The sequence below is a fragment of the Arctopsyche grandis genome, chromosome 2 (genome assembly GCF_051622035.1).
Source record: "Arctopsyche grandis isolate Sample6627 chromosome 2, ASM5162203v2, whole genome shotgun sequence".
In the NCBI taxonomy this organism is placed as follows: Eukaryota; Metazoa; Arthropoda; class Insecta; order Trichoptera; family Hydropsychidae; genus Arctopsyche; species Arctopsyche grandis.
In genome coordinates, this window is record NC_135356.1 from 2,154,442 (window position 1) to 2,166,970 (window position 12,529).

General features: G+C 37.0%; 1 protein-coding gene across 1 annotated transcript in view; it reads left to right on the forward strand.

The window, feature by feature from the left end:
* fry (microtubule binding protein furry) overlaps nt 1-11,348 on the forward strand; it is a 35,052-nt gene extending 23,704 nt beyond the window's left edge. Inside the window, exons 34-50 of the mRNA XM_077446170.1 lie at nt 206-372; nt 450-696; nt 767-883; nt 966-1,066; nt 2,557-2,772; nt 2,847-3,044; nt 3,174-3,482; nt 3,566-3,697; nt 3,784-4,158; nt 5,051-5,125; nt 5,694-5,876; nt 6,148-6,381; nt 6,735-7,052; nt 9,896-10,201; nt 10,420-10,560; nt 10,648-10,990; nt 11,070-11,348. Coding sequence (XP_077302296.1) covers nt 206-372; nt 450-696; nt 767-883; nt 966-1,066; nt 2,557-2,772; nt 2,847-3,044; nt 3,174-3,482; nt 3,566-3,697; nt 3,784-4,158; nt 5,051-5,125; nt 5,694-5,876; nt 6,148-6,381; nt 6,735-7,052; nt 9,896-10,201; nt 10,420-10,560; nt 10,648-10,990; nt 11,070-11,194 — 3,587 coding nt within the window. The 3' untranslated portion in view covers nt 11,195-11,348. The remainder of the gene's footprint in view (nt 1-205; nt 373-449; nt 697-766; nt 884-965; nt 1,067-2,556; nt 2,773-2,846; nt 3,045-3,173; nt 3,483-3,565; nt 3,698-3,783; nt 4,159-5,050; nt 5,126-5,693; nt 5,877-6,147; nt 6,382-6,734; nt 7,053-9,895; nt 10,202-10,419; nt 10,561-10,647; nt 10,991-11,069) is intronic.
* The last annotated feature ends 1,181 nt before the right edge of the window (nt 11,349-12,529 follow it).

Consider the following 12,529-nt stretch of genomic DNA (forward strand, 5'->3'; position numbering starts at 1 on the left):
TAAGTGCCAACCACATTGCTCACCTAATCAACTGGACAATTGTCTTGTTCTCCAATGCAAAGGTCTTTCAGATTATATTCGTTGAAGAAGGGGGTGATAATCTCATGTTTTACCTTCATTAGCCAAGTGTCATTACTTCTAGCCTTAGTTACATATAATCAATCTGAAATAAATTTGTAAAATGCCTAATGTGGAATGTTTTCAGTTTGGAGCGTACGTAGTTGCTGCCAATTAAACACTTTACTACAACATGTTCTGAAAGTGTTTCGAGAATCACTTCCGCATGCTCACATCAGTGAAAGATGGGCACAAATCGCACTTCAACTCGGATTGTCATGTTCGTCGCGACACTACGCCGGAAGATCGCTTCAGGTTTATAATTCACTCCATGCTAAATATGCGACGTTACTGTATATTGCTGTAATTCACTGTACTTTATTTCATTAAAGGTGTTCCGTTTCATCGGTGTTGCAATGACCGGGAGAATGGTATCTGAAATACTCTCTAGGCTTGTTGAAACGGTGGCCGAACAGGGAGAGGATATGCAAGGTTATGTCACCGAATTGTTGTTGACGTTAGAAGCTGCCGTCGACTCGTTGGAGTCGAATTTCAGACCACTAGACTTCATGAAGGAAATCTTCAAGTCTACGCCAAACCTCAACAACAAAGACCCGCAAGGACATATTATTCCTGCTGGTAATTTACATATCTGCAAGTTTTTGAACTGTCCATTCTATTGTTTTGATTGTAGACGTTTGTTTCGTAGGGAAGCGTTCCCCGGGTGGGTGCGGTGGCTGTATGACGAATCACACTCGGAGTACGAGCTATTCCGTATCTTATTGCATGAGGAAGAATACTTCGTCTTCGGCGAGCGAATCGAAAGGTATTTTTTCTTTATAACTATGTATGTATTTCTATGATATGTGGTTTCAATGATACATATAAACGGATGTGAAAAATTTCAGAAAGGAACCGTGGATGTAACGATGTTTCGAAAATATGTTCGAATCTTTGCCGATCGAGATCTGCACAGTCGTTGAAAATGTTGGGCGATACTGCTACACAGGTACGATAGCTTGAATTTGTTATAATCGGATACTGTATCTAGTTCTAATTTAGAATTGATACGTAAAATTCAAATTCTCGATTTAATTGGTGTTTTCCTTACCACCGTCTCTAGTCTATTCTATTTTATTCTTCTTTCACTCATGTGTAAATGGTTGCGAATTAACTGTACATTGAGAAAAATACTTTGTATCTTAAAACTAATGTTTGTGCATTAAAAATTTGCATTATTTTCGGTGCATTAAATAATCTCGTATTGTGCATCGAATAAAATATTTTGGCATTATAAAGTGACCATTAAAAAATATGAAATGGTCATTCGAAAAATTGATTTATAGCAACGTTGCAGTCGTCTGCTTCGCTATTGACAAATGTCAACTGTTAAAAGTGTTTAGTTTTCTTTACGTATTACGTATGAATATGAATGATGTCAGTCGAAGCCAAGGTCGTAGGTGTCGAAGGTCGCAAGCTGAAGAGTAATAATAAGGAATCCAGTAGAGAGAAGCGTTGGTCGTTGTCAGTTCTTATTTTGATATTCGTGGCGTTGCCGACAAAGTTCATCGGTCATTTTAATACACATTTCATCCGCTTTTTAAGTAGCAAATATTTTTTTCAATGATCAAAGCAAAGTTTCTAATGCAATCTGTATCCGTCATTTAGAAATGCACACAAATTTTTTTTAATGTACAAAAATTTTATTAAATTGCATTTAAAGTAAACAGAAAACTTACAACATTATAATCTCCAACTCGATTTTGGTTGTTATAAAATTAGATATATTCGAAAAGTTGCAGATTTAATTATAGAACTGTGAGTTTAGAATGTGAACGGTATCGACTGTCACTCTCGGAGTCGATGGTAATGACTGACTCATGCGTTCCAAGCGCGATTTATATAAATGATTTCTTATCAATGTCTTGAGCAAAGTCTGGCATTCCAATGCCATCTGAATATCCTCTTACAGGAATGTTTATAGTTTAGTTATTCACGTACATCAGCGTGTGAGAAGTAAATTTGATACTGTGGTTGCCAATCAATGAAAATCAGATAAATTGGCAAACTCTGATAGGAAGCGATCAACCTGGAGTCCAAAATTTGGCCAACAGAAACCAGTGGATTTGAACCCGTGACTATGTTCAAAGCATTATATGCTAACCACTAGTCTATTCCGCTGGGATGTGCACTGTCAGTCTCCAACACCACATTTCCAATGCATCTAGAATGTCCATTTCTCTCTTTTTCGGGGTTTATGCCTCGACTGCATATAATGCAATACAATTTAAAATTTTTTTCATGTATCTTTAGTTCTAAATAGTATTCGATTTTCTCAAAGAATATTAGTATGACTATCACTGCTGGATGATTATTTGTAAAATGCAAATTGACTCTCCCGTTAGAGTCTGCAGATTCTTACCTTACAATAATTGCTAGGACGGTTCCATGTGAAATTGTACAAAATTTTTATACGAAATAACTTTGAATTGTTTTCAGGATGATAAATTGACAATACTAGCTACACTATTCTGGCTGGCTGTTTCACTGTTGGAATCGGATTACGAACACGAATTTTTATTGGGCGTCAGACTGTTGGGTCGTGTCATGCACCGTCTCCCACTAGACAGACCGGACGCCAGAGACCGAGTAGAAAAACTGCAATCGCAACTTAGGTGGCAAAACTTTCCCGGCGTGCACGCCTTACTGTTGAAGGTATTCACCGTTCCATCGAAACAAATTCAATCGTGTCTTCAATGATACGTTTTAAACTGTCGGTCATTTTCTAGGGTTGTACGCATCCTGCAATCTACGAGTGCGTCGTCGGACTTTTGACCGAGTTAACACCGCTTTTGGAACTCAGCGTCATAGATCCGGCGCAGTGTCACGCTTTTCCAATGAATGTCATAGCACTGTTGCCGTACATGCTGCTGCACTATGAGAATGCAAACGAAACTTGCATACGAGCTGCTCATCACATTGCTCAGGTGACAAATGAACCTTATATTTTAGAATACTCTCCGCCGATCTTACGGCTATCCCTACGATGTGTATATATCAAATAGTTTTCAATAAGACTTTAGTATAACTTATTATGTATGTATTGGTTGGTGTAGGTTTCCGTTGAAAAGAGTAAGAAGCTTGAAAATTTAGGCACCGTGATGACTCTGTACAGCAGGCGTACGTTCAGCAAGGAGAGTTTCCAGTGGACCAAATGCGTCGTCAAATACCTGTGGGATACGTATTCGCATTTGTCCATGCAGATTCTGGCGTTTCTGGTCGAGGTCTTGGAGAAGGGGGCAACCTGCTTACAATTGCCAGTTTTATCCATACTCCATTGCATGTTGTATTACGTCGACCTGAATACCAATTCGGCTCAGCCGATCAACGCTGACTTCCTCCGCGTCATTGCGAAATTTATCGACGTGAGTGTGTTCAATCGGTTTTTATTTATTAAAAAAAAAAAACAACAGAAATGTGTATGTATATATTTATGTTTTAAAATTAGGGTGGTCCAAATTTCAAGGAAGCTATGAAAATATTGAAATTAGTCGTGACGAGATGCTCAACTCTGGTCGTACCGCCTCATTGGGATACGACTACAACTTCTATTCTTGATACTGAACTGCAAACAAAAAAAGTAATCGTTTTTTTTTTTCGATTTTTAAATTCTAAATACAATGAGCATTATAATACAATGTTTTTTTTTTTTTATCGTTTTTATAGGAATTGCCGGGTCGTACTATGGATTTTTATGTCGATCTTTCACAAACGCCTGTTATCGGCCGAAAATACTTAGCCAAAGGTAGCACAGGTCCAAATTCTCTGAACAGCGACACTTTCAACATGACTTCTGAAAAGACTGGTGAAAAATCGAACGCCGGAAGCGGTCCTAACTCGGTCAGCGGCACTATTTCCAATACGGGTCTGCCCGATGAGTCGTCACTGGTCACGGGCCAGGCCAATAGCCTGGATAAGAACGAGAAAAACGACATGAACCTACAAGAGAATATATTGTGCGAATCTCCGAGGCGGTCCATGTCGCTGTCGCCTGCCGACGTTGTGAATATTAGCGGATGGAAACGACCTTGGATGTCTCAGGTCATTAGTAATAATTACAGGAAAAGTGGCTAGATTACCTTTGAAAGATTGAATGTACGTGTGTATTGTTTTAAATATGTATGTGGACGCTATTAGTGGCAAGCTTGAATAATATAGAGTACTTTGAAATCACCTGCTACCGACAATAATGGATGGGAAAGTAGAAGGCGAACGGTGGCTTGGGAGAAAGAGGCTCTTTTGGGGTTCGGAACATCAGATCGTGGATGGGACTTGGACTCGAAAAATTGCTTCAGCTTCAGTCAAAATTCGCACGTACGATAAATAATGTCGGATTGGCATAAGAAAAAAGACGAAGAATGTGACTTCTCAGTGATGATGTATCGATTTGATACATATCGGCCCGGCAAATCAAACGTCAAATGGGTTACCAGTAACAAAAATAAATACCGACCCTAACGACCTAATCTCAAATGAATAGGGCCAACCCTAACTTAACCTAACCCTTGAATAAATAAGTGTTGGCTGCTAAGATATTACGATTACCCGGTGAATTACCCTGGTTATGATTTCACTGAACTGTCAAATTTTATTTTTGTTACTGGTGAACGCCGATTCTGTCAAACGACACTAAATGTCAAAACGACACTAATCTGTTCTGGTATCTGTTCCTACAGTCTTCCGATCGTTTTGATACCTTGTCATTTTGTGCGCTTTTTTTCACTTTTATCCTCCCAAGCAACTCAAAGAATGAATGAATAAGAACGCTTGTTGTAAGAAAATGTATATGCTTGGAATAACAATCTTTGATGTTGGATTTTCAAAGTACTCGAATGATATCTAAAAAGCATGTCGGAAGCTCGAATGGATTTGAAGACGATTGGAGAGTTTAAAATGATTTTCGTTTTAAAATCAAACCTTTATTTTTTTACAGCCTCGAGTACGCGAGTGTCTCGTGAATTTGTTGACGGCCTGCGGACAAAGGGTGGGCCTCCCGAAGAGTCCTTCTGTAAGTTTTTGTCATCCTCCGTTACCTTGGCTAATCTTCAGTTAGTTTTTTTGATGATTTATTCTGAAATTTTATCTTTTATTGAATCTCATATTAAAATATGTACTTATTGTTTATTTTGATAAGTTTTCCTTCATTATTATTATTGTTGTATCTGACATTACTTTTGTTGATATTTTTTTTACAATTGCTGCCACCACATAGGATGATCTAATTTCCACTATATACTCAAAGGTAACTTTATTTGAAAGTATGATGGTTGTTTGTTATTCGTAAAACATTCCTGCAGTTGTGATTTTGTTATACCTTGTGTACGATCGAATATTTATATATATACATATATATAACATGTACATTCAAATTGAAGTTCAATTAGCAGAATCGAAAAACATTACATTTTATACGTGAAATGCACTCGTTATCCACATTTTTTTAATACTCGCAGCTTTCGTGTTCAAACACACCGAATAAATCAGCACTTTGGTAAAGCACACGAAATAAATGAATTGTATGCTCTTCGCGCAAATCCAATTCAAACGCGGCTAACGGCTCGTTCTCATCGTTGCAGGTCATATTTAGTCAAAGCTCCGAGCTTCTGGAGCGCGAATCTTCGATGGCGTCCAGTCTTGAAGAGGTTTCCGGTGGTCATGGTGATTTTAGCGGAGGCTCCAGGAGCCACGACGCACCCCCGGACCACTTCGCCGTCTTCAAAGACTTCGATTTTCTAGAATACGAAAGCGAAAGTATAGAGGTAAGTGCAAAACCCAAAAATTATCAGTCAACATGCTCGTCAATCAATAAAATTGTCGTATTCGATGATTTTTTGTAATGATCTTAAAGAGTTTGATTACAATTTTCAATTCACCGAAGCCTATTTCTACACGGCCTTGTACTATACTAAGCTGAATAGTTAACGTCTACATTAAAGAGTCAATGTTTCCATGGCTCGTTACTTGTATACGGTAGCCGATCAGATTTCATTGACCAGTCCGTGTTTACACATATGTATATTTCGATTTCAGGGTGAAAGTAGTGATAACTTCAACTGGGGTGTGCGACGTCATCCTCTGAGCGGCGAGATTGAAGTCGACACAGTGTTGACGGGCCACCAGAGTCACTCCAGCGGAGTCAGCAACAGTCTCATCGGAGTGGAAACCATTCCGGTGAATTTGTCAGTGGACCTAACACCAAACCTCAATCTGTCGTCATCTGTACACCTGGACAGTACTCCTTTGCTGCACTCGACAAAATCAGAAGTACATATATTCATAGTTTATAACATACATATGTTTATACCTTGTATAGAGTTGCCGTATTGAAAATTTCCCACATTGGTAAACGGATTATTACGCAAATTGTGATCTCGCGCACGACAGTCGTTGCCACAAAAATCGCGAATGCGGAATATCTAGTACTCGAGTTCTCGTTAGTACAATATTTCGCGTGTGTAACTTCCGATTGATGAAGTTTTTGGGTGCCAGACGTTCCGTGATCGCTTTGTGCGGAATAATCACCGAACCAAACTGGACTTACAATATCTGTGCGGCAAGCCATAGATATGGTAACCGTATATTACATAAACCTTTTTAAATTTGATCTATCATTTCAGGTTCACATTATGGAGGAGTCTTCCGACGATGAGGTCGAGTCGGAATCTCCTCTTTACGACACGTATATAATTCACGAGAGTGTCACTCCCGTTCGGCACAGAGCGCATTCGCTGTCCAGCGGGTCTTCTGGCGGCGATCTTGGCGATGTGACGCCGTGCAATGCCGTCTCACCGGGACTGGTGCCTCATCAGCTAGCCAATACGATATACAGAAATCCGCACGAAGACACTTGGAGGAGTACGATTCTGAGCTCGTTGAGATCCGTTCCGTTCAATCAGCCGCTACAACTAGTCTACCGATCAAACTTTATACTGAAAGTAAGTTCACTTGTAAATATTTGAAAAATCGCCATTTTATTACATGGGTGCGTTTTAACTGTACATTGAGAAAAATACTTTGTATATTAAAAAAATTGTTTGTGCATTATTTTCGGTGCATTAACCAATCTCGTATTGTGCATCGAATAAAATATTTTGGCATTATAAATACGAAAAGATCAATCGAAAAATAGATTTTAGCATTAGAATAGAAACAAAAAGTGACAACGTTGCAGTCTTCCGCTATTGACAACAAGTCAACTGTAAAAAGTGTTTACTTTTGTTTACGTATTATGTATGAATATGAATGATGATGTCAGATTGTAGGTGTCGAAGGTCGCAAGCCGAAGAGTATTAAAAAAAAGGAATCCAGCGGTTTCCAAACTTTATGCTACAACGCCTCCCTAAAAAAAAATTTTTTTTCCGCGCCTCCCTACCTTTTATTTTTTAATAGATATAATAATATAGACACGTTTTAAATAATAAACCTTTATTTAAAAAAAAATACTGAACACTACAATAGACAGAATAATAAAAAGGTTTTGCTATAACATAAATTTATACGAACGTGTATATTTATTTTTATATTAAATTACTAATTAAACTACATCTAACACATGTTGTTTATTGGCACAAAGTTTATCAAATCTTGGGGGCAATATGGAGAGTGCCACTCGTAACTCCTTTTCGACTATTAACCTGGTTCGATATTTGGTTCTCATTGCAGCTAGTGCCGAAAAGCCCGTTTCGCATAAATAAGATGTTACAAACAGTGCCGGCCTTACACTCAATGGCGCCCTTGGGCAATTTTTTCATCACCCTTAGAAAAAAATTTCGCCTTTGGAGCTCTAAAATTCTAAAATTTTTTATGGCTTTTGGCACTCTAATTTTAAAATTTAAAGTCCATTTGACGCATCGAGCGGCGCCCTAACTTATTTGGCGCCCTCGGGCGACACCTGACCCAGCCCCCTCCTAAAACCGGCACTGGTTACAAACGGTAGAAGCACTTGCATTGCTTTGCAATACAAAAATTCATACTCTCCACCAAGATTCATCCAAAATTTAATTATGGTTTCATTTTGAAATTTTTGTTTTAGTGAGCTATCGCATGATAATTCTATTAATTTTTCTTTTTCGATGGTTGTCAGTTCGAATTCATCTTCTTCATTGTAGTTAAATGGATTCTGTATACACAAAAACTTTGAGAAATCAAGGTCTTTGAAATAATTGGAAAAATGCAGCACTTAACCATCCAAGTGCTCAGTAAAAAGATTTTTACTTGCTTGATTTTGATTTTTAAATGCTTTTTATTATTATGAAATTATGTTCACAATACATCTTATATTTATTTTAATAGCTACTGATCTACTGATCATTTTCTATTTTACAATTTAATTTAATTTGGTTAGTAATCACAGTATTATATTATTCTAATGTTAATCTAAAGCATAATAGGAAAAAGAGCTCAAAAACCTATTTACAATCCTTATTTTTTACTTGCTTCAATATTGGCTGTGGCCCAGAAATATTTGGAAAGTGAAAACATATCCAACTCATTCTTTTGTAAATATGATTTCCATAACTTCAACTTTTTAATGAAAGCTTTTACTTTGTCTTTTTGAACAAGTAGATGTATTTGTAATCCCTGCATTGATTTATTTAAACCGCTCAATTTCCCAAAAATTTCAACCAAATAGGCAAGTTTAACAATAAAATTATCGTTCGTCCACAAATGTGCCTCTTCATGTTAGTTTTCTTCGAGAAAGGTTGCTAATTAAATGTGTATATAAAAATGAAAGAAAAATAAACATTCATGCATTGAATTTTTACTTTTAAGCTACGATATGAAGTTTTATTTATTTGTAGATATTATGGTATGAAAATTATTTTTTTATTAAAAAGTTTTGGCGCCTCCCCTGGCAATAGTCCGCGCCTCCCCAGGGAGGCGCGTCTCCCAGTTTGGAAACGGCTGCAGTAGAGGGAAGCGTTGGTCGTTGTCGGTTCGTATTTTGGTATTCGCGACGTACACATGTCATCCGCTTTTTAAGTAGCAAATATTTTTTTCAATGATCAAAGCCAAATTTCTAATGTAATCTGTATCCATCATTTAGAAATGCACACAAATTTTTTGTAATGTATAGAAACTTTTTTTAATGTACAAAATTTTTTTTAAATTGCTCTTTTGGGTGTGATTCAAATCGCTGCAAACGACGCGGCTGCATTTCGATATTTGGCGTCTCGACCAAATTCGCAACTGTTTTAATTTAAGCATGTACGAAAGACGAGATATTCATTGAGACGACATTTCGATGTGCATTGATGATTGGCAATTATTAACCCTTTGACCGCGTCACCAAATTTAGCGAACATGCCCTGTACGCGGCTATACGTTATATAGGTTGTAATATATATAGGTTGTAATATATATAGGTTGTAATATATATAGGTTGTAATATTTTATAAATTATTTTAGCCTATATTGAATTTTTTTTGACTACTGCCATCTATTGAATTTGGTAAAGTATACATTTAGTAATATTTTCAACCAAGTTATAAAATTTTAACACAATAGACGGCTCTTATACAGGTTGGAACTTCCAAGACATCTATGCGTGTCTCACGCGCTGAGGGCATGTTCGTTAAAATTGAGTGGAATCTTTCTGGCATGTTTAAAAAGGCAAAAATCGAGACAAAAGTATGGAATGAGCATGCAGCCGCGTCGTTTGCAGCGATTTGTAGCGGAGCGGCTTTTTTAAATACACATTTATTTTATAAAATGGACGTTTAAATTGTTCCCTTTTTTTTCATGTTTCATTTCTGATGCGATTTCGATTTCATTGCAGGAAATAATAAATAAAACGGTTTTGCTCTGCGTGGAAGGCAGCGGATATTTGAGCACGGGTGTCGGTCACGCCTTCAATACCGTGGTGGAATTGTTGAATGCCGAAGAGCCGCCGCTGATGTGGGTCGAGTCGAACATGATCGATTGCCCCAAGCTCCTGGACTCGGTACGATTCGCCGCACTAGAGATGGACGAGCATCTGGAGACGTTCTTCGACCGAAAAGATCACGTTCACGAGGTTATTATTATTATCACTTATGACTTGCTGCGTAGTTCACCGGTAGAGCTATTGCATACCAGTAGAGAGGTCCCGGCCAAATACACTGCTGGCGAGATCTCGTGGTTATTTAAAAAAAAAACACAGATTGACCGTCTCTTGTTAGAATTTTCCGATATTTACTAACCCTCTTCTTACTTTCACTTAAGATTATTATAAGGCTTATAAGGCCACAGTGTGTTATATGTCACTGTGGCTAATATGTTGAAATAAAATATGTATAATATGAATTTTTGTTTTATCCACAGCATTTCAAGAGCGCTATCGGCTCGGTGGTGTGCGACGAAGTCGGTCGAAGTTTATACAAACTAGTATTTCAATTGCATTTATTGCTAGAGACGAATATCAAAATGGTGTCGGCCATTTATCAAACTGCCATTTCTAAAAATGTACGTATCGAGTACGGTTGGTTTCATCGACGTTTGTATGTTAGCTGAGCCGCTGCTTATTTCAATGGTTGTTTTTTTGATTTCAAGGCGACGGATAACAGTGCTGCTATTATGGCTATCGAAAACGCTTTGACGAGTTGCGTCCGAGGAACTGAAGGTTGCTGGGGAAGCGAAGGCGGAAGCACGCCCACACCGAGTGCTTGTCCATCGCCGTGTCCGTCTCCGTCCTCTCACCAGCCGTCCACCAGTCACAACACGTACGACGATGTAACTCTGGTTCAACTCTTGAACGAACGCCGGTGGAGCTCTGCGTTGAATCTCTTCCGTGAGCGGAACTCTGTGCGAATACTGCGCAAGGTCGAACTCTCCGAAGACGACGTCAGCAGCTTACTTCACATATATTGTAAAGCACTTCTTGCAAAAACTCCCGGTATGTATATATATATATCCTTTTTGTTGTTGTATTATTTATGTATTTAAAAACTTATTAATGATTGTTTTGTTTCTAGGCGTAATAATGATTACTCGCCCTATTGCATATCTAACAGAAGACTTGGCTTATCTATTAGAAAATCTATTCAAAGTCTCCACAGCTTTGAAAGCGCCACATACGGATAGAATCCACAGCGTTTAAAAGCTTCCTTCGTTCATCTATTTTTTTTTATTATTATATATTTCTCATTATTGTAACACTTAGTGAATTATTTTCTCCCATAAAAATATCTACAATGCTTAAATTAGTCGCAGTGGTCGGCAATTTTCAGAAATTAAACTATTTATGTTTCGGCTTTTATGCTTTTCATTAGTGTTGTAAGTCGAGAATATTCTCCAAAAGATTATTCGCCGAGAATTTTCGAGAATGTTGTTTTTTCTTGGTTATAAAACATCTCTAGATAGTTTATTAGCTTTTAATATGATTTTCAGAACCTAATAGGAGTAATAAGACTTTCTAGAATGTTTGAGAGCATTTTTAATGACATTTTTTCATTCTGACGACACTGAATATGTCATTTTGTCATTTTAACATACGCGCACTACCACCATGAACGTTTTCCGTGAAATTCTCACAGGATTGCAACGCTTATTAACTCTGGAAGCAATAATTATACATGTTTTTATTGCTTTGTTGAATATATTCCAATGAAATTGTTCCAACTTACTGATTTAATCATTGTTTTAAACTTAACACAAACGATAGTAAAAAATTTCCCGTATTCACGGTCTATTAAATTTAGTTTAGTTTCGGGAAGTAATTTGACGTTTGTTAAAATATAGTATAATATATATATATATGAATATTCTCGAAAATTCTCGGTTTGGAGAATATTCTCCAAAAGATTTTTACAACACAACTTTCACTACCTTTATTTTATATTTAGGTATCTAAATTGCATGACACGCAATTTAGATATATACATGACATTCAAAAGATTGCCGATCATTGAATTACATAGACTGTAAGATTTATTTTTGTTCAAGCTTTATTAGCTTTATTTATCCACCATACCAACGATGAGCAAATTTGCAAATTCGTTTTATTTTTATTTTTAGGAGTTATTATATACTGCATAATATTATATTTATACCGAGTCATTTTAATAGTCCGTAATTTAATAATATTAAACCGTTACTGTCTGCGTTTTCGCAGGATAAGCAAAACTTTAGCAAAGTTAGACGTTTTCGAAAATTTGATTTTCAATACCGAAAACGTTTATTCTGAAAAAATATAATTTTTATACCGAAATTGTGAAATTTTCGGATTTTAATTTGTTAATAGTTCAAATGTATTAATGCATTTTGCATTGCCACCAATGCTGTTTTGTTGTTATTAGTATTTATGATTATTTACAAAAACACCGCTTTGCAAGGATAGCTCGGTTTTATTTATGGAATAGTGCGTCGGTTGAAGTTTCCTGAATTGTCGGAAACACGTGAAAGTATTATGAGGCTGTATTTTATATATTAATTA